This window comes from Camelina sativa, chromosome 20 (assembly GCF_000633955.1).
Source record: "Camelina sativa cultivar DH55 chromosome 20, Cs, whole genome shotgun sequence".
NCBI classification, from domain to species: domain Eukaryota; kingdom Viridiplantae; phylum Streptophyta; class Magnoliopsida; order Brassicales; family Brassicaceae; genus Camelina; species Camelina sativa.
In genome coordinates this window covers 29407479-29428856 of record NC_025704.1, presented here as the reverse complement: position 1 = coordinate 29428856, position 21378 = coordinate 29407479, and the positions used below count along the sequence as shown (strand labels likewise).

Sequence of the window (21378 nt, the reverse complement as noted above, 5' to 3'; positions counted from 1 at the left end):
ATTATATGTCCTTAGACTTTTATTATATAGTATGTAAATGTTGTAAAGTTCAATTTTTGACTCATATATGATCATTTTCACTTGGAAAGACAAAATATATCACAACAAGAGTTGAATAAAAATGTATTTACCATAGCATCGTAATACAAGCAAAAAAAAAACATTAGACTATTACAATAATAAGAAAAATTAGACAACAAAAAAAAACTAAAAACAAAAATATTAGCATTAAATATTGTCAATAACTATATTAATAATGAGTTTTGATTACAAACAAACAACATACAAAAATTATAATTTTTGAAAACACAAAACAAAAAAAAAATACTTTTTAGAAAGAAAAAAAAATATATAGCCCGTGGCGTAGCGCGGGTACCAACCTAGTAAATTATAATAAGTCTTTGGACCTAAGAAATGTTGTACCCAGACCCGATTCAAGTAATTATTGGACCCTGTGATATATTGAAGCTTTTCGAAAGTTGGACCCTTATTTTACAGTTGTCTTAAATTTTAGGCCATGAAAATGCAAAGAAAAAATAGTTAAATAAGCGGGATCCGGTGCACTGGCACACCCAACACACCCCTATAGCCGACACTAGTTTTACCAGATCCGATCCGATCTGATTTTTTAAGGTTTTGTTCAAACCGGTTAGGCATTTGATTCAATTCAGAGAGATTGAGATTTATGTACGGTTACCTAACCTGACCCGACAGACCCGATTAATCGATTGGTTATCCAAATTACCTTGATTAAACAAAGATTATACGAAAGTATAGCATAATACCAGCATAATACCAAAATTAAATCGGTTTTAACTTATTTAACCATTTTTAACACTACAAAAAACAAGGGGTTTAACGTCGGTTTATATGAAGCCTAACGTCGGTTTAAAACTGACTTAAATATTATGACGTCAGTTTTGTAACCGACGTGTTAAGGGGCGACGCTAACATTTTTTACTTTGGTTTTAAAAGTGACGCTAAATTTAACGTCACAAACTTGCGTCAGTTTTAAACTTATGTTTACGTCAATTTGCTAGGTTATAACCGATTTTAACAGGAGAAACCCAACAAATCTTTTCAATGCAAAAGAAATTCAATAACCAAAAAAACATGAAATCCGACCCGACCCAACCCGAAGATCCGAACTCGCAGGTCTGTGTATCACAGTGGGAGTCACTCAAGAAATTTCTCAACAATATTATAAAAAAAAGGAGAGAGAAAAAAATAGGTTCTCATTTATGAACCCATGAGAACCTCTTTTGAGACTCCCTCCTTTCACACATCATGATCTGATTGGTTTTCTTTTTTTTTCTCTTATAATTTGAATTAAATAATAGTTAAATTATATTAAGAATATTAAAATAATATATTTGAGAGACTCATAAAGTTTCTACCAAAGTTGATGTTCTAAAGAAGTATTATCTTACCGAAAACCAAAAGACAAAGTTTAATATCACACTAACATTTCAAAAATCTATTGAAGGTTGACCAACAATTCTGCTAAGCTTAAACTTGAAAATAGTGTTACCTTGAGGCCTTTTCTCTTCCCAGTACTTGTCAACCATATATAACCCATCATATACATAATCCTTTCCTCTATGATCCAATCTCTTTTTGCCTAGGATCACTCGCACCGGAGTCTTTTCCTTAATGTTATTAGCTAAAGCCAAATTTCCTCCAACAAGCTTCTGATCTTTGATTGTTTTTTGATCCCTACTCTTCACATTACCTCCTTGACCACAGTAGATCATCACACCGTTAACGAATCTATCGTCATAATCATTACCTTCAGATGAATTAATGCTAGTAGCTAGTTCCATGGTTCCTTTCTTCATGTAATCAATCCCACCCATTATGTCGAAGTGAAGACCGATTACATTGAGTTCTGCTTTGAATTGAAATTTGTCTCCAACCTCGACTCCAGGGATTGGTCCAATCATCTTTTCACAGTTCACTTGCATCCCCATTTTACTGAGAATAGTACGAGTTTGGTAATGTATCCTACTTTTGGCAGTCTTGGATTCACCTCTTCGTATTGCATTGTCACAATCGAGCTCATCAAACACAAGTTTGAAATGACGTAACACCTTGTGAACTTCCTCGCGTGGGCTAAGATCTTTGAATATCTGGTTTTGTTGTATAGTCGGAATGACTCTAATTCGATTCAATTGTCTTTCGTCTTTGTGTTGAGTTGGTTTATAAGCATCGACTCTTAGTCTAACCGCAACTGCATTACTCAACTTCTTCTTCACCGATGAGTATCCATGTTTCTGCGCATCATTAGCTCTTGCTCTTAATGTAGTTGCATTACACAAATTCTTCTTCGCCGGTGAATATTTATATTTTGGCACAATTCTAGCTACCAAAGGATCCTTGAGGAAGTTACCAAAATGAAGTCTTGTTTGAGAAGTCATTAGCTTAATACTTTCCTCAGTTCTTAGAGGTATCCTCAAACCTTTGGATAACTTCTGAAAGTTAACATGGGAAGCCATTAGCCTAATACCTTCCTCTTCGCTTAGAGGTTTCACTTTACTTTCAGAAAGTAAAGGAACCTTCCTCTTAGCTGGAGGAAATTTCCCATTGCCAACATTACCATTGCCTGCTACATTGAAGCCAGCTTTCTTCATAATCGAATCCAAAGATTCGACTTCCTTAGGGCTATGGTAATTGTGATGAATAACACCAACACGATTGCTATCTTCATGACCATCTAAATCCTCTTTTGTCTCACTTGTAAGAGCAACTACATCACTACCAATCTCAATTCTCTCATTTTTTAACAATAAACTGTGGAAAATCTCTAACCGAAGAGACCTTTCGTCGCTTATAAGAAGAGGAGATCCTTTGAATCATCATCTTCCTACAATGTGCACAAAATCAACTGTTTGGTAAACAAAGATGAAACCCTTATAAAAATTTCTATCCCCACACATAAACCATAAGAAATCAAGAAAATATGAAGTTTTTAACTCATGTTTAAACATATATAATTCCAAGAAAATGAACATGTGTAACAAGAATTATATAAATATTGAAATCTAATAATAAAATCAAGAAAGTGACATGTGTAACAATGCAAACACAATAAATATTGAACTCTAACAATAACACAAGGGAACAACTATAACACTCTATACCCTGCTACTCTAGCGGATGAGCATGACTTGTCTCCGATATTTTTAAATGCTTACCACAATGGAAGCTTGTCTAGACTTTTGGCATGCATGAGTAATCATGTTTATTCAGTAAGGATGATCATATGATTCATATCTAATCACATGAACCTAAACATTCGTCTAGTCCCAACGAACATAACTCACAATGAAAGATAGATAAACCACTTACACCACATAATCTAGCAATTTAACAAATCACAAAATCTAGCATGCAAAGTTCCTTGCAATTATTGACAAACACGTATTAAGTAGCATCAATCAATCTAGCTATCTAACTCGACCTTAGTGTTCCTAGAACAACATAATTAGAAGCATATGCAAGGGTCTACAATCCTACCTCGACATTGGTGTGGCAGACATTCTAGGGTTAGCAACAATACGAGCGGGATCTTTCCTCCTTCCATCACCCGATCCAATATTAACTTCCACACACTCAATCATCCTTTGTAGATCTAAGGTTTTACAGAGAGATTAAGCTAAGATCTAGGGTTTTAAGGAACTAGCGGTTTCAAATAGGCTTACCTTACAATTTAAGGTTAGGATATCCTTTCTCTCTAACTCTGATTGCCTTTCTATCTCCTTATGGCAGAAACAACAGATTGACGACGGTGGCTAGGGCTCGGGCGTGGGTGGTAGGGTTTTAGATAGAGCTCTTTCTTTATAGTCTTTAACTTGTTACTAAAGGTAAAATTAAGGGGGTTAGCTATCTATTTATAAGGATACTAATAGATTAGGGTTTTCCTTTTTTTAACGGGGTTTAAAGTTTTCTTTTAACTAAAGGGTTTGTTAAACAGTTATTGATTTTCACTAAGGGGTCTTAACGGGTTGGCAAAGATTTGTTTTTTTTTTAACTGAGCCTTTTTTTTTCCTTTAAACAAACCGGGCTTACCTACTTATTTGGACCCGGAACGTTACAAATACGAAAACGATGGAGATGGAAATTTGTAAATTTGAACCGTTATTGTGTGTAAAATCATGGAGATTGTGAAAATACGAACCTGGATTAGAGCAGCTTAACAAAGTGAAAGACTAGATTTTTACAACACCTTATCTCTCTCCATCTCTCTCGATCCGATTGAACGGAACTATGAGAAGTTGTGCGTTTTGTGCGCTCAAAGTAGATTCACTCGTAGCTTTGTATCTCAAAGTGTAAGAGTTGGTTTATTTATTAGAGTTTCGGTTTAGTTAAATCAACTGTATGTGTTTACGGAGTTTCGGTTCAGTTTCGTGTGTTCCGAGATGTATCTCGCTCGTGTTTTGGCGGCTTTCTATCAATCAGTTAAAGTTTAATGTGACTTCAATATAATATTGTCTCAAAATCTAATTTAAGAATTAAGAAATCATTCAAGAGTTTGTTAAAAACCAAAAGTAACATTTATGAAATTCAGAAACACAAAAGGATATGTAGGCATTAGAAGCATCATTGTTTCATATTACAAGTTTCTCACATAAAATTGGTTTGATATTACAAGTAGCTACGTCACCTAAGTTGATTTGATATTACAAGTACCTCACCTAAGTTGTAAGTACAATCTTCTTAAAAAACAAAAAACCAAAAAACAAAGTTTCATCTCGCACTAACCCTTTGAAAAGTCAAGAGAATGTTGACCAGCAACTCTACTAAGCTTAAACTTGTACATGATGTTACCGTGAGGTCCTTTCTCTGTCCAGTACTTGTCAACCATGTCTAGACCATCATACACATAATCCTTTCCTCTATGGTCCAATCTCTCTTTGCCAAGTATCACTCGCACTGGAGTCTTTATCTCCATGCTATTAGCTAAAGCCAAGTTTCCCGCAACAAGCTTCTGATCTTTGATTACTTTAACACCCTTGTGACCTCCTTCACCACAGTAAAACATCACATCAGAACCACAACTATCGGTGTAACCACTACCTTCCGATGAAACAATGCTCGTAGCTAGTTTCTTGTTCCCTTCCTCCATGTAATCAATCCCACCCCTCATGTTAAAGTGAAGACCTATTATGTTGAGCTCTGCTTTGAATTGATACTCATCTCCAACCTCGATTCCAGGGACTGGTCCAATCATCTTTTTCTCGTTCAGTTGCATCCCCCTTTCCATGAGAACCTTCCGAGTCCTGAGATGTGCCCTGCTCGCTGCAGTTTTTGATTCACCTCGTCGTGGTACCCTGTCACGATCAAACTCATCATGCACAAGTCTGAAAAGACGCAACACCTTGAGAACTTTCTCCCGTGGGCTAAGATCTTTGGTAATCCGGTTTTGTTGTATAACCCGGGGGATGACTCCAAGTTTATTTGACCAGCTTTCATCTCTGTGTTGATTTGGTTTAGAAGCATTTGCTCTTAGTCTTACCGCAGCTGCATTACTCACCTTCTTCTTAGCCAGTGGTGATTTCGCCACAGCTCTGGCTACCAAAGGATACCTCTGAAAGTTGCCAAAAGAAGGTCTTCTTTTGCTTTGGGAAGCCATTAGCCTAATACCTTCTTCAGAGCTTAGAGGTTTCACTTTACTTTCAGAAAATAAAGGAACCTTCCTCTTAGCGGCTTGATGAAATTTCCCATTGCCAATATTACCATTACCTGCTACATTGAAGCCAGCCTTCTTCATAATGGAATCAAATGATTCGACTTCCTTAGGCATATGGTAATCGTGACAAGCAACATCAACACATTCGCTATCTCCATAACCATTCGAATCCTCTTTTGTGTAACTTATGACAGAAGGGGAGATCGTTTGAGTCATCATCCTGCACACAACATCAACTGTCTAGTAATCGCTAAGTATTTTTTTATTTCCAAACTCAAGAGACACTCATAAAAAAAGTAAAAATAAAAAGACAACAACCTAGGTTAAATCTTCAACATACTGCAAAAGTCCATATCAAACCCTAATTAAGATCCAGGTATTTAGATGAAAAAATTCAACTACAAAACAAGAAATTCCAAGAACAAAGATTATACTTGAGTTTCAGACTAATCGAAAACATGCCTCAGTTTGAGAAACCAAAAGAAAAAATGTAACGAAATATTTTTTTTATGCACAAAAAAACGAACAGAAATGTATGAAAACTAGCAAATACAGTGTATTAAACACAGTAAAAAAAAGAAAGAAAAAGAAGTGAAGGGAACAAACAAAAGGATTCAATGAACCTGAAGACGAGTGATTATTATGGTAATTGTTTTGTTGTTATCTTCCTTATGTTTTACTACGGGGATTCTTCTAGTTGTAATATATAAATCTCGGCTCGAAAAAACAAAAGTTAACAATACTTAGGATGGGCGGCGGTGTTTGTTTAATTCTTACAGTATTTTTGTCTTCAACCACTAATCCTAGTTTTTGGCGATCGATGAGTATCTCTAGTGAATTTCACGATAGAGATTTTGAGTTTCTCACAAAAAAAAAAAAAAAACTACTTCTCAAATTTTGGTGTTTTGAATCTATCTTCTTGTTCTCTTTTACGTTTTCTTTTTAATTCTCTTCTTTTATTATTTTTTGGGGCAAAAGAAACAGAGTTTTATAAGGTTCAAAGGTTGTGAAGGTACGTTTGCAACCGTAAGTTTATAGAATAAACCTATTCACTCAACCATTGCAATGGTTAAGAAGATAACCGCTGAATTAACAACACTATATTCAGTAGTAAAATGGATTTAATAACACGTTCACACAAACTTTAAAAAATATTAAATTTTTATAAAAAAAATAACAAAAACAAAAAACGTTTTTGTAAATAATTTTAAAATATTTCAACTTAATAAGTAATGATTTTATTAATTAGGGTATCCACCAAGCTTGTTAAACAAGTTTAAACCAGTATTAGTAGGATTTCTTACTCTAATACAATGACCGCCTGGGCTAAACCCTCTATTACATCCTACTAATATTGGTTTAAACTTGTTATAGTCCCTCACATCTGTGGAAAATTCTATCAGGTTGCTAAAAACCGTCTAACAGGTATAACTGGTGGACTTGATTCAAAACTTTGTTTTATGGAATTTCTCAAAAGGTCGCTGGCAAAAGATTATAATAGTCTTTGGTAACAAAACTATGCCAAATTGTTGAGATTAAAGTTGACTTTATTAATTATAGGCCTGAAGGAAGTAGGAACACAAGTGAAACAAAACTCGTTACAGGGAACGAGAGAAATCAAAAAGCCACAAAATTTCGAAGCAAACATATAAACAAAAGAGAAGAACGTTTATGACCTGTGAGGATCACAACATTATTTTACAATTTTACTTGGCCAATTTTCACATATACATCCTTACTCACTGAAGATAAGTGTTACCTTTCCTCCTTAAATTAATTGTGTGTGTGTATGTGTGTTGGTTTACGGAGCTTCAGTTCAGTTTCGTTAATTGTGTGTGGTGTTGGTGTGTGTTGGTTTACGGAGCTTCAGTTCAGTTTCGTGTGTTTTCGTTTTTTGGCGGCTTTGTTGTATCAGTTAAAGTTCTATGTACCGTCAATATAATTACAAAAATCAGAAACAGAACTATCATTCATTATGTAAAACATCAGAAGCATCATTGTATTTGTACAACAAGATCCTGAACCTACTGCAAAAAGAAAGAAAAGAAAATTCCCAAACCACACTACGGTCTGATATTACAGGTCCCTTGACCTACTACATAAGTAATCTTCACACTAATCGTTTGAAAAAGTCACAAGAAGGTTGACCAGCTATTCTACTAAGCTTAAACTTGTACATGATGTTACCGTGAGGTCCTTTCTCTGTCCAGTATTTGTCAACCATGTATAGACCATCATACACATAATCCTTTCCTCTATGGTCCGCTCTCTCTTTGCCAAGTATCACTCGCACTGAAGTCTTTCTCTCCATGCTATTGGCTAAAGCCAAGTTTCCCGCAACAAGCTTCTGATCTTTGATTACTTTAACACCCTTGTGACCTCCTTCACCACAGTAAAACATCACATCAGAACCACAACTGTCGGTGTAACCACTACCTTCCGATGAAACAATGCTTGTAGCTACTTTCATGTTCCCATCATCCATGTAATCAATCCCACCCCTCATGTTAAAGTGAAGACCTATTATGTTGAGCTCTGCTTTGAATTGATACTCATCTCCAACCTCGATTCCAGGGACTGGTCCAATCATCTTTTTCTCGTTCAGTTGCATCCCCCTTTCCATGAGAACCTTCCGAGTCCTGAGATTCGCTTCAGTCTTTGATTCACCTCGTCGTGGTACCTTGTCACGATCGAACTCATCATGCACAAGTTTGAAAATACGCAACACCTTGAGAACTTTCTCGCGTGGGCTAAGATCTTTGGTAATCCGGTTTTGTCGTATAATCGAGATGACTCCATGATGATTTGACTGTCTTTCATCTCTGTGTTGAATTGGTTTATGAGCATTGGTCATTGGTCTTAACACAGCTGCATTACTCAACTTCTTCTTAGCCAATGGTGAGTGTCTATGTTTCTGCACAGCATTGGCTCTTAATCTTGAAGCAGTTGCATTACTCAACGTCTTATTCACCGGTGAGTGTCTAGGTATCTGCAAACGTTTGGATAACTTAACATGGGAAGCCATTAGCCTAATACCTTCCTCTTCGCTTAGAGGTTTCACTTTATTTTGAGAAAGTAAAGGAACCTTCCTCTTAGCTGGAGGAAATTTCCCATTGCCAACATTACCATTGAAGCCAGCTTTCTTCATAATCGAATCCAAAGATTCGACTTCCTTAGGCCTATGGTAATCCTGAAGAGCAACACTGCCAGCACATTTTCCATCTTCATAACCATTCTTCAGATCCTCTTTTGTCTCACTTTCGACAGCAACATCATCATCACTTCCAATCTCACTTGTCTCATTCTTAACAGTAAAGCGTGGAAAATCTCTAACAGCAGAGACCTTTTCTCGCTTATAAGAAGGGGAGGTCCTGTGATGAGCAACACATTTGGTATCATCTCCATATCCATCCAAATCCTCCTCTTTGGTCTCACGTATGACTGCGACATGAGCACCACCAAACTCATCTTTAGCAGTAAAAGGAGGAAAATCTCTAACAGCAGCGACCTTTCGTCGCTTTAAAGCAGGGGAGGTCCTTTGAATCATCATCATCATCCTACAAAATCAACTGTTTTTGGTAAACAACTAAAAGCACTATGTGATTCCACAAACTCCTTAAAAAGAAACAATCAAAGAAGAAACCATCAAAATCTTTCCCTAATAACCCCCACACGTAAGAATTCAAGAGAAAGATGAAGTTTTAAACTCAGAATCAAGCATAAAATTCCAAGAAAACGACATGGGTAACAAGAATAGAATATACAAGTAGTGTGAACACAATAAGTATTGTGTGATCCCTAACAACAAGACAAAGGGTAAATACGAAGATGACGGAAAGGGAAAAATTTTGAAATTCGAACCGTTATCAAGTGTAAAAATCATCAAAATTGTAAAAAAAAAATTACGAACCCTGGATCTTAACAAAGTCAAAGACTCGATTTTTACAGCCTAATATCAAAACCCTAACTTCGATGAAATTTACAAACAAACATAAACAAAATTCAAGAAAATGGCAGAACAAGGAACGCCTAAAGGGTTCAAAAAGTCGAAAAATGCATTGAATTTTACAGTAAAAATGGGAAATTGAAATCAAAGACCGCCATGCGAGTAGGAGGAACAAGGTTGAAGAACACACACAAAAAAAAAACAATTATGAAGCGTCGAACACAATTAGGAATTAAAAAAAAAAGCAAGGAAATAAGAAAGATTCACCGAACCGAGAAGCAGAGAATCTCGCGAGGAAGACAAGTAACAACAATATTGATTCGTCTTCTTCTTATTAATTGGTTCTGGATTCTTCTTGATGATAATCTCTGAGGCTCCGTAAACGACGAAGTGACTAAACAGTATTACTTAGGAGAGGCGGTTTCAACTATAAATTATGTGTTTTGGATTTTAAACCTCTCTGTTTATTTTATCGGAGCCACAAACAACGTCATTAATTTTCAGTTGTACATTTTAAAGCGAATTATAAGCAACTAAATTACTACGTCATGATTAGAAAATTTTTAATGTTTACGTTATATACCAAATGAGTGAGAGTAGTGGTGTTTTAAGTTCTCTCTATAGCATTTAATTTTTGTTTCTCATCTACTTTATTACTAGTACTAGTTACAAAAACTCATTACTCTATGGAATTAAAATAGAATAATGGAGACCAGAAAATGGAATTTTGGAATTAAAAAAAAAAAAAAAAAATTTGCAAAAATATTTTTTTTTTAATATATAGTTTTGCAAAAATATTATTTCTTGTTGCTCGTTCTATATTCAAAATGACTAAATTATATACCTTAAACTCCAAATATTGAATTCTACCTCTCAAAACTATACCCATCAATGTAAAATTAGGAATCTAAATCTTAAAAGAAATTATAATAATCAATCTAACACATTATAATTGTATAAAAGAAAATAAAAATGAAAATGGTAAAAAAAAAAGTTTTTTGAAAAATAGTGTTGATATAATTTAGAAAGTCTTGATTTATTCATTAACATAAGGTGAGTATTTTTACATGATGAGATTTCTTATGTGATAGAACCGTATCACATGTCAATATTCTAAGTATATTCTAATACCCTCCCGCAGGTTGGTGATCCAGAATTCTGAATACCAATTTAGACAATAAATTTTCAAACATAAAAAAAACTAGGTTTAGTATGTGTAGAAGATAAAAAAAAGTGGCAGCTTGTTAAGCAGCCGCAAAGTAGAAAAAGTATAGCGGCGGCTTGTGGCTTTCATGGAAAACAACGACAACAACGGCTTGTAGAAATGGTGGTAAATAGACGTGAGGCGGCTAGTGAAGTGGCAGCAAAGTAGAAGTAAAGTGGCGGCTAGGTTTAATAGAAAACTAGTAGAATCTTTAGAAAATAGTATAATAAGATAACGGAAGCGACACCAGCTTGAGCAATAGGTTAATGATTTTACAACGAAAATCATCCAGTTTCGGATGAGCATCCAGTAGCTCTAGTTTCGGAAATGAAGAACGGGAACGAAAAAAAATAAGGGCCTTTCTAGCTCTAGTTTCGGATGAGCATCCAGTAGGAATTGAACCTACGAATTCGCCAGTTATGTTTCTTTCAATTCAATCTAATTTTTTCTGGCTCGGCTATACTATCCAGCCGAGCCATTCTAACCCAGGATGGATGACCCGAGAGAAGATCTCGTCCACCAAGCGGGATAGCCAGATCATGAATTAGTAACTGCATCCAATCTCCAAAAAAACCAATTTTTTATTTTAATTGTACAAAAGAAAAAGATAGAAAAACTAGGGATATTGTGTGATTTGTTTAGTTGGGATCCATAGAAGTCCAACCAAAGAGGTGAATAGGGTCCCAAATAACGAGTCTGTTAGGATGCCTCAGCTGCATACATCGCTGCACTTCCACTTGACAGTCATTCAATGAAAAAACTGAAAAATGCAAAATTTTCGCCTGCTCCCTCCCCGTGTCCACGTCGTCGAAGAAAGGGTCTTTTGCCCCGATTTACCGTCGTAGGGAGCGATTTTAGAAAATAAATTAGGTCACAAGAGTTTTCAAAGTATATTTTAATATATCCTAACAATTTTCAAAAGAAAATTTAATGTGTTTAAAGCGATGAAATGTTTGGGGTTTAAAATTTTAGTTTCTGTTTTAAAATTGACAAAACCCATCAAAATCTAAATTTTCTATCTTTTTTAGGAGAAGTACTTTTCTTTTAAGTTTGATAGGTTATAAAGGCCACAGATGTTTAACAGATTTTGAGAGGCTTTTAGATTATAGATTTTAGTTTTTAGTTTTTTTTATTTGAGAAAGAAATAAAAAATAATAAATGAAATTTTGAGAAAAAGATCTGGTAAAGGAACTTCTCAATACCCCATTGAAATTGGAAATTTGTTCCTCAAAATCTTTAATGGCAAAAAATAAGGGTTTTTGGAAACACTAAGACCAAAAACCATTTGGAAAAACATATCCATTGAAGGCTGAAGTAAAATTTTAGACAAAACCTAAAACTAAAAATAACTTCAAAAAATTTCAAGTTTGACGGGTTTTAAATTTTGGATTTTGCAAAAAAAAAACTAGGAAACACATTCACACTACAAAAGTGAGTTCTCTAGAACTTTTTGGGATGTGTATTCAAACTAGTATTTTAAGTGATTTGTGTAAAATATACAAATTATATGTTCAATCATTGATTTTAAAAACTCAATGAAATCTACCTTAAAGTCTATTAATTACTATTGAAAATAATTTTTGAATTTGATATTTAATGATTTTAGAAGATTTGAGAGGATTTTTAAACTTAAAATACAGAAAACTAAATTTAATTGTTTTAGGTGAGATTTTAAAAATTGTTACAATAAATCGTATCAACTTCTCTAAAACCATCAAAATAATATTAAACACTCATGAAAACTCAAATCACTTATAATACTAATTTGAATGTAAAGTTATTAGGTTTATCTAAATGAACACAAAAAGAAAATTGAAAGATAAAGAGGTAGACATTACCTTATGTAAACACTCTTAAGTTGTGATGTTTTAATGTAAAGTTGTTGATCTTCTTCAATTGTCAAAAAATCGTCTCTTGCTTGCATAAAGCATGATATGTTTTACCTACCTAGCTAAAAATAAAATATATATCAAAATTTGGTGGAAAATAAGAAATATTTAAAAACACAAAAATCATAAGTTTTTAATTTTAAAAAACAAACATAAATAACTAGAGTAGAACTAGGCCTGGACAAAAAAAACCGGATTTGAAAACCCGAACTGGAACCAACCCAAAAATATAGATCCGAATCCAAAACTGGAACCGGTAGAATAACTTATTGGGTCCTAATCTCCTAAACCCGAAGAACCAGAACCGAAACCGGAATCAAGAACCGAATGGAAATCAGGTAATCAGATAAAATTTGGGTAATCGGGTTAAATTTCGGGTAATCAGGTACAAAATACTAACCCTAAAGATATCAGACTTTTTCACGTAATCATGTACAAAATACCGACCCAAACCCAGTAAGACCCAAACCGGCCCGAATCCGGTAAAACCCCAACCGATCCGAACCGACCTGAATCTGGTAAAACCCCAACCGTATATGAACTGATATTTTCTGTTTACCCTATTGGGTCATAAACTTCTCTACCTGGAAAACCCGAACCCGATCGGTTCCTACCCGAGTGCCGAGAGCTAAGTAGAACTGAACCAAATTCATATCCATTTAGATCAAAATTTTAATATAAATCTCAATATATTTTGTAAAACTATTAATATAATATGGGTTTAATACAACTAAAAGATCTAAATATTTGGTGCAAGTCTAAGATTTAGAGGTTAATGATGCAGCCTAGCGAAAGTTCCAGAATATTGCAAACAAAACCGTCTCTCTTGGATCCGAATGTTAAAGGGAGAGCTGCATCGTTGAATTGTTGCTTGCAGGAACTGTTCACTATAATCGCATATGTTGAAGGGAATTGAAAATCGTTTAGATCAAATATATATATGTTATGTTATAAACGTTTTAAAAAAAAAACGAAATCTCTTCGGATCCAACCCATCTGAATGTCCAAATTTTCAGAACGAATCAAAACATATCCCGAATCGAATCTCCGATCCGGAATAATAACTTTCACCCCTAGTTTTAACCCTTTTAACACACTACCCTATCACAGAGGTCGATAAACCGACTGTATTTTGGTAGTTGAGATGAGAACGAAAAAACAAAAGCTAGCAACTTACCCGACTCGTTAGAAGAAAATATTTATCAACCTATTACGATTGATTAGCTCCAAAGATACAACAACCTCCTGTTAAAAAGAGCAACTAAGCAAATATAACCATACGTATCTCAAACCTTTTGAGGATTAAGCTCCAGCCAAACTAAATTTGATATCGTAAAGAAGAACAAGAGAGGTGTGAGAGATTTCGAATTCTCTGTGCTTAATTTACTGCTCTCTCAAAATCTTGTGAGGTGAATGATTTATAGAGTTCATGCAAAACCTCTTTTTATAGTGGGGAAAACAAATCTCGATATATAGCACTAAATATTCGCAGTTATTATCAATTTACCTTTTCCTAGGGTTTTCTCAACTTAATGCGATATTATTTCCCTTTTCTTTTTGTAAAGGATATTGGTTTTCCATTAAATTATAGAAACTATTTTACATATTTAACTCGAATAAAGTAGATAATTTATTCTCCAAGCAAATCATGCTTTTGTATTCAAATTTGGAAGTTTACTCAATCGATAAGGAAAATATTTTTTATATATTTTATTTATATATATCAGCATATATATGGGGAAAGGAATATATGTATGATTTTTTTCTTGTAAGTAAAAAACTTCCAAAACGGGTATAAGTTGTCTGTTAAGAAATGTAAATTTCCATTTTCTAACTCATTCTCTTTATTATTTCATTGACCATGCAAATATATCAAGTCAAGTCAATGGAGGTTGACCAGGAATCCTACAAAGCTTGAACTTATAGACAAGCTTACCTCTAGCCTCTCTCTCTTCGCCATACTGTTCAACCAAATACAAACCATCGTACACGTATCGCTTCCCTTTACGATCCCACCTCTCTTCTCCACGGATAACTCTCACTTCAGTTTTATGGCTCATACTGTTAGCCAACGCCAAGTTCCCTTTGGTCAGTTTCTGATTTTCAGTCTTCTTTTCCTTGCTCATTACGTTACCTCCTTCACCTGTGTAAAACATCACACCAGAGTTGAACGTATCGATGTAGCCGTACCCTTCTGAGGCTACGATGCTTGTGGCGAGCCTAAGATCTCCTATTTTCAAGTAATCGATCCCATGCATGGTCTTAGAGTGGAGCCCTACGACACGGAGCTCGGTTTTGTACTGAAACTCATCCCCGACGTTGATTCCTGGAACTGATCCGATTCTTTTCTCAGTGTTTAATTGCTTCCCCATATTCTCCAGGACATTGAGCGTCTTGATGTCGATTCTGCTTGTTGCATCCAACTGATCACCACCGCGCCTGGCCTTTTTGTCTTGATCCAACTGTCTGTACACTTTTTGGAAGAGGCTCAATACCTCAAGCACTCTCTCACGAGGAGTAGGATCAGAATCAGATGATCTTCTAGTCTCCATCTCTCGTCTGTGAGATGAACTAGAAGCTGCAACATGATGACCAGCTGGTTGTTGTTTTGATTCGGGAGCTGCAACCCTTGGATGATTGTCAGAAACATCATCATCATCACCAAGTCTTGGAATCTTACAAGGATCAATGTGAGTTCCACAGCCCGATGGGAAATCTCGAGTGGCAAAGACAACAGATCGCTTCTGAGAACTACTAGACATATTCCTGTAGACAACAAAACAATCACAAAGTGCAAATCATCATACAGTTGTATATATGAATGAAACTCACAGATTGCTAAATGAATAAACAAAAACAATCACAAAAATCATCTCTTTGGAGGTTTGGAGTAATCAAATCATCATACAGATCTACGATCTCCTAAGAAGTCTAAAACTATATATCAAACACACAACCATGAAGCGAAATGCATAAACTTTTCGTAGATTTCAAGTTTGCCATACAAAAGTGAAGAACTTTATAACACAGAGATTGAATCCAAGACTCTATTTTGACGGATCTATCAAACAGAGATGGTATCATACAGAGAAGTGTAGTCACTGAGTTAGTTATTACCAAACGATCTTCATGTGTGGTCATCAGATCAATATTGAGAGCATTGAAGAAAAGAAAAAAACACTAACCTCGCTGGTGATGATCTCTCTCTCTCCATGAGCTTCAAGATGCGATTTTTCCAACTGATTTCAAATCAAAATTACCATAAGATTGTTCTCAGAAACCCAAAAGACGAAAAAATGAGATTCTCACCTAAAATCAAAGCAAAATCAGAGCATGGAGTTTCGAAAAGCATAAAGATTTCATTTTTTTCTCAGGGAACAAACAAAAGCGTTTGGTTGAAATCGAGAGCGACGAACTCAGACAAGATCGTAAAATCGATGAACGAAACAACAACGCACCAGAGAGAGATAGAGAGCGAGAAGGAAATGAGTGATCGAGATGAGTTCTACCTCGTCTGTATTTTCCGACGAAATCGAGCAGTGTAATTAGTTACTACACCTCATCATCTCATATCTTCTCTCCGGCTCCGGCGAAACGAAGATTTTAGAGAGAGACTTCTTTTTCTTTGTGTTGGGTTTATTTGACTAAGAGAGTTCAGTTTTATATAGAAATGGAAATGTAGAATACAGAGTTTTCTCTTATTATTATGGTCATGGATGGGCCAATGCCATTAATTTCATGGGATCATTTTTAGACAATAATCCAAAACTTCTTAATTTGAGTTTTTAATTCTAAAGTTATGATAACTTTAGTGGGGGTTATCGGTTTGAGATTTGAATAGAGTTTTAAACATTTTAAAAGTTATGTAGAATATGTTTTTATTAGATCAAGATTTTGTTAAACTCTATTAAAGATTAGTGTCATTAGTTTGTGATTGGTAAAAAGTCATTTAGAATCTTAACAAATTTGGGTTATTGGATTTAGACTTTTATGAAGTCATTAGAAGTTTTGTGTTATTCAATTAAAACAAAAGAATCTATGATTGTTAATGAGTTTAATTATTATGTTATTGATTCATGATTTTAGACACTTCCTTTACAATATAAAGTCATGAAAAGTATCACAAAAAATACAGAAATTATTTGGAATACTTTACAAGATGTTAGAAAACTAATCAACAAAACTTTCTAGCAATCTTTAACAATCTTTCATTTATTAACTTTTAATGATTTTATTGAACTATTCAAAAATCTTCATAAATTAGAATCCAATATCATCCCTTTAATTAGTAAAATATATATAATGCATGCCAGTAAATAATACACTGCATTTATTTGAAGATAACAAAAAAAAAGAGTAGTGTATTACCACAAAAACGTATACGTATAGAAAAGAGTGTTCTACTAATATTAGAAGTTGAAAACATCTTACAATTTTTTTAATAAAAATAAAAATAAAAATGCAATAGTATAAAAGATGCTTTCACACTTACATTCACAATAAAAGGAAAGGAAAAAAAAAACAGAAGCAAATCCTCTTATGTAATATTATTATGATTTTTTTCTATAAAATAAGTCTCCATAGAATTTAGAAACTGTAATAAGCCTATCTAAAGATAAGTTAATAGTTGATTTGTTATAACACCTACTTCTTTAAATGTCTTTCGTGTGTTATTAGTTAATAAGGTTCACCTATTAACAGTAAACACAATATCAATTGCTTTAGCTAGGTTTTTGTGTCACAATAGCCACAATGTTACATCCCTCTAGGACTTCACCGGTTTCAGTTTTTTAGTTATATACCGACTATTTCTTCTTCATTGACTTTGATTCTTAAAAAAAAAAATATTGATTCTTGCTCAAGAAACGAGAAAGAGAACTGGAAGTTGAAACCATATTTTACTTTGGTTCTGGTTTACTTTGTATCTATAAAAAAAAAATTAATATGAATTATGGTTTTGGGATTGCTGACCATAATTTTTTTTAAACTAACTTAGATTAAAAAAAAGGTAAAATTTTGGAAAAAAAGTCAAACAAAAGCATGAATTATTTAAAAATGGTGAAAAACATGAATTTTGTTGGTGATGAAGTAAATGTGTAATTGTTACTGATTTAGTCAATCGGTTTTTCGCCGAAGGGGTTTTTGATAAAAGTTTAAATAGTATGCATATCTGTCTAATTCTAAAGGTGGCAAAGCCAACCCGAATGATAGAATTGTGTCCTATTAGTCTGTGTCATGTGGGGTATAAAATTATTTCGAAAATCTTGTGCCAGCGGTTTAAAACGGTTCTACCGGATCTTATTTCGGAAACTCAATCGGCTTTTGTTCCAGGCCGACTAATTTCCGATAATATCTTGATTGCTCAGGAGATGTTTCATGGTTTACGAACTAATCCGTCTTGTAAGAAGAAATTTATGGCTGTAAAAACAGATATGAGCAAGGCGTATGATAGGGTAGAGTGGGCTTTTGTTGAGGCACTACTTCGAAAAATAGGGTTCGCGGAGACATGGATCTCTTGTTTTTGTGTTACATCGGTTGAGTATAAAGTTCTTCTTAATGGCCAACCAAATGGATTGATTATTCCTGAGCAGGGGCTACGGCAAGGAGATCCGTTATCTCCTTATTTGTTTATTTTATGTACAGAAGTTTTAGTTGCTAATATCCAGAAAGAAGAGATGGGTAAGTTGATCACTGGGATTAAGGTGGCCAACAAATGTCCACCAATCAGGCACCTGTTATTTGCGGATGATAGTTTATTTTTTCGTAAGGTTGAAAAGGAACAATGTGGAGCTATCTTGGATATTTTAAAGCAGTACGAGGCCGTCTCAGGACAGAAAATTAATTTTGCAAAGTCTTCGGTACAGTTTGGTCATACGGTTGATGAGGGGGTTCGAGCGGAGATGCAGGGGGTTCTTGGGATAACCAATTTTGGGCGGTATGGGTTCATATCTGGGTTTACCTGAGAGTTTAGGTGGGTCTAAAACACAAGTCTTCTCTTTAGTTCGGGATAAACTCCAAAATCGGACAAATGGTTGGACGGCAAAGTTACTATCAAAAAGAGGGAAAGAGGTGATGATTAAGTCCGTTGCGACTGCTGTTCCGACTTTTGTGATGTTTTGCTTTTGGATACCGACAACGATCACGTCTAAACTTACTAGTGCAGTGGCGAATTTTTTGTGGAGTACAAATGGTCAGTCAGGGGGTATGCATTTGCTTGCATGGGAGAAATTATGTTGCAGTAAGCAATTAGGCGGTTTGGGTTTAGGAATGTGGACGATTTTAATTCGGCTTTGCTGGCTAAGCAATTATGGTGGCTGATTGAGTTTCCAGACTCACTGTTTGCCAGGATTTTCAAAGGTAAGTACTATCGGAACTCCAATCCAATGGAACCGATTAGGTCATACTCTCCCTCGTATGGGTGGAAGAGTATTGTATCCGCTAGATCTTTGGTACACAAATGGCTCATTAAAAGAGTGGGCTCCAGGGAAACCATTTCTATATGGACTGATCCCTAGATCCCGGCTCAATCCCCAAGACCAGCTTTAAGTAAGGGTCCTTTTGCGGACCCTTCTCTCCAACTAACTCATTTCATTGATCATCAAACAAATTTCTGGCGCATGGATCTGCTTCATGAGCATTTTGATCCGATGGATGTTGACTTGATAGGGGCTTTACCCTTAGGGAGTTGTCCATCGGCAGACTCCTTAGGGTGGCATTTTACAAAGTCTGGAAAATATACAGTTAAGTCTGGATATCATACGGCACGCCGGGAAGCATCCCAGACTTTTCAGGTTCTAGGGTGCGGTCTAGAGATTACCCCTCTTTTGGCCAGTGTTTGGCAGGTTAAATGCTCACCTAAAATACAACATTTTATGTGGCAAGTTTTGTCTGGCTGTCTTTCTGTCTCATCTAATTTGAGACGGCGGGGCGTAGCACGTGATTTGTGTTGTGCACGGTGTGGGGCTGATGACGAAACAATAAATCATGCTATTTTTGTTTGTCCACCAGCTCGGCAAGTGTGGGCCTTATCTTATGTTCCGGTGTGGCCAATTTCTTTTCCCACGGACTCTTTGTATGCAAACATGGATCATTTTTTAGGCTCACAAAACTCAGGTTCTCAAGCATCCGTTTTCCCCTGGGTTATGTGGTATATTTGGAAAGCCCGGAATGCACGGGTTTTTGAAAATAAGGATGAGCAGCCTGGGGAGATTTTCAGGGTAGCAGAAGGTGAGGCGTTATCTTGGCAGCAGGCACAGGAAGAGGGTCAGAGTGAGGATTTCCCCTCTGGTCCCGTCGTTTCTAACCCTTGGGTGAGGGAGGCTGCAGCTCCTCTTTCTACCTTTTACTCGGGTCATCGGTGTTTTGTTGATGGATCTTGGAAGGCCGGTGACACATTTGCAGGTGCAGGATGGATCTGTACGGTGTCTCAGGATTCGTCGCACATTATGGGAGCTACCAATTTCCGATGAAGTCTCTCCCCTTTACATGCTGAAGTAGAAGCTTTCATCTGGGCTATGCGTTGCATTATTGGACATGACTACCGGGACGTGGCTTCTAAACTGACTGTTCAGACTTGGTGAAGATGGTGTCTTCTCCTCAAGACTGGCCGGCTTTCTCGACATACCTCGCCGATATCAAGATTGACAGGGAGGAGTTTACTTCTTTCTCTTTATCTTTTATTTCTAGAAATTTGAAAGTACGTGCGGACGCTTTAGCGCATAAGGCGCGTATAAGTCCGTACTATGTTTTGTATGTAAACAACTTTCCACCTTATTGTCTCTCATGAGCTAATCTTTTGTTTTCAGAAAAATAAAAAAAAATAAAAAAATAAAAAAAATAGATCATGAATTTTTGTTAACTTTACCAAATAGTGCACGATGTTAATGGAATTCGCTATTAAGTCGTTAAATTGATTTTTAATTCAAGTAAATCACCAAATTTATTCTTACTATTTAACAAAATCTATTAACAGGTATAGTAAAACCTCTATAAATTAATAAAGTAGGAATCATGAAATTTTATTAATTTATAGGGGTTTTAATTTATCGATAAATTAATAAAATTTTAAATTATGAAGAGATTTTTTCATTTTCATAATTTTGAAAATTTTCTATTACAAAATAAAATACTTTTGTTATGATTCACATTTTTATAGAATTTTTTTAATTTATATTCTTGGCTATCGGATTTGATACTAATAGTTTTGCTTAATTATCCATGTGAAAATGATAAATGTTAGAAGTTTAGAATTTAGAAAAAAATTGCTAGTACTATATATCTTTCATGGTAATGATGAAATCAAAAAAGATATTGCGATGTCTTTAGAACTATTTAAAAAATAATTATCGCATCTAGAACTATACATAATTTTTGTATGTAATTTGAGAAGACAACACCAAAAGTTTTTAATATATTGAAAAATATTATAGATGAGTTCTAACTAGAATGCAAATTCAGGAATACACAAACAATAATAAAGTCATATTTCACTAAATTTTCTTAGATATATATATATATATTTTTTTATATCATTATTAATTTATGATATTGTTGAGACCATATTTTTACATAGGATTTCTAAAAAAATTATTATCTTATTATTTTATCGAATTATGTCATTTTTTACACTAGCCCAACTCGGAACCGGAAA

General features: G+C 34.9%; 4 protein-coding genes across 6 annotated transcripts; all 4 read right to left on the bottom strand.

Moving 5' to 3' along the window:
- LOC104772948 (YDG domain-containing protein At5g47160-like) lies at positions 1470–3620 on the bottom strand. Its single transcript, XM_010497504.1, is given in 4 exon segments — positions 1470–2420; positions 2493–2777; positions 2779–2863; positions 3517–3620. Coding segments are annotated over 4 exon segments (1425 nt in total).
- On the bottom strand, positions 4751–5905 carry LOC104772947 (YDG domain-containing protein At5g47160-like). The gene has a single exon (XM_010497503.2). It carries the CDS (start codon positions 5903–5905, stop codon positions 4757–4759), a length of 1149 nt encoding a protein of 382 aa, XP_010495805.1. The 3' UTR covers positions 4751–4756.
- Positions 7726–9236, bottom strand: LOC104772001 (YDG domain-containing protein At5g47160-like). Its single transcript, XM_019242150.1, has one exon. It carries the CDS (start codon positions 9234–9236, stop codon positions 7800–7802), a length of 1437 nt encoding a protein of 478 aa, XP_019097695.1. The 3' UTR covers positions 7726–7799.
- On the bottom strand, positions 14476–16393 carry LOC104771999 (YDG domain-containing protein At5g47150-like). Of its 3 annotated transcripts, none has more exons than XM_010496638.2 (3): positions 16038–16393; positions 15914–15967; positions 14476–15494 (listed from the first exon to the last, which is right to left on the bottom strand). In XM_010496638.2, exons 2-3 carry the CDS (start codon positions 15940–15942, stop codon positions 14606–14608), a joined length of 918 nt encoding a protein of 305 aa, XP_010494940.1. In that variant the 5' UTR covers positions 15943–15967; positions 16038–16393; the 3' UTR covers positions 14476–14605. The 3 variants fall into 3 exon arrangements, with proteins under 3 accessions (XP_010494940.1, XP_010494939.1, XP_010494938.1); XM_010496637.2 differs by having other exon boundaries at positions 16187–16393; XM_010496636.2 differs by having other exon boundaries at positions 16238–16393.

Bases quoted from the DNA above. Each gene is read 5' to 3' on its own strand.
- LOC104772947 (XM_010497503.2), bottom strand. From the start codon at position 5,905: ATGACTCAAACGATCTCCCCTTCTGTCATAAGTTACACAAAAGAGGAT.
- LOC104772001 (XM_019242150.1), bottom strand. From the start codon at position 9,236: ATGATTCAAAGGACCTCCCCTGCTTTAAAGCGACGAAAGGTCGCTGCT.
- LOC104771999 (XM_010496638.2), bottom strand. From the start codon at position 15,942: ATGGAGAGAGAGAGATCATCACCAGCGAG. The intron at 15,495-15,913 runs GTTAGTGTTTTT...TGTTGTCTACAG, and splicing joins GAGAGATCATCACCAGCGAG to GAATATGTCTAGTAGTTCTC.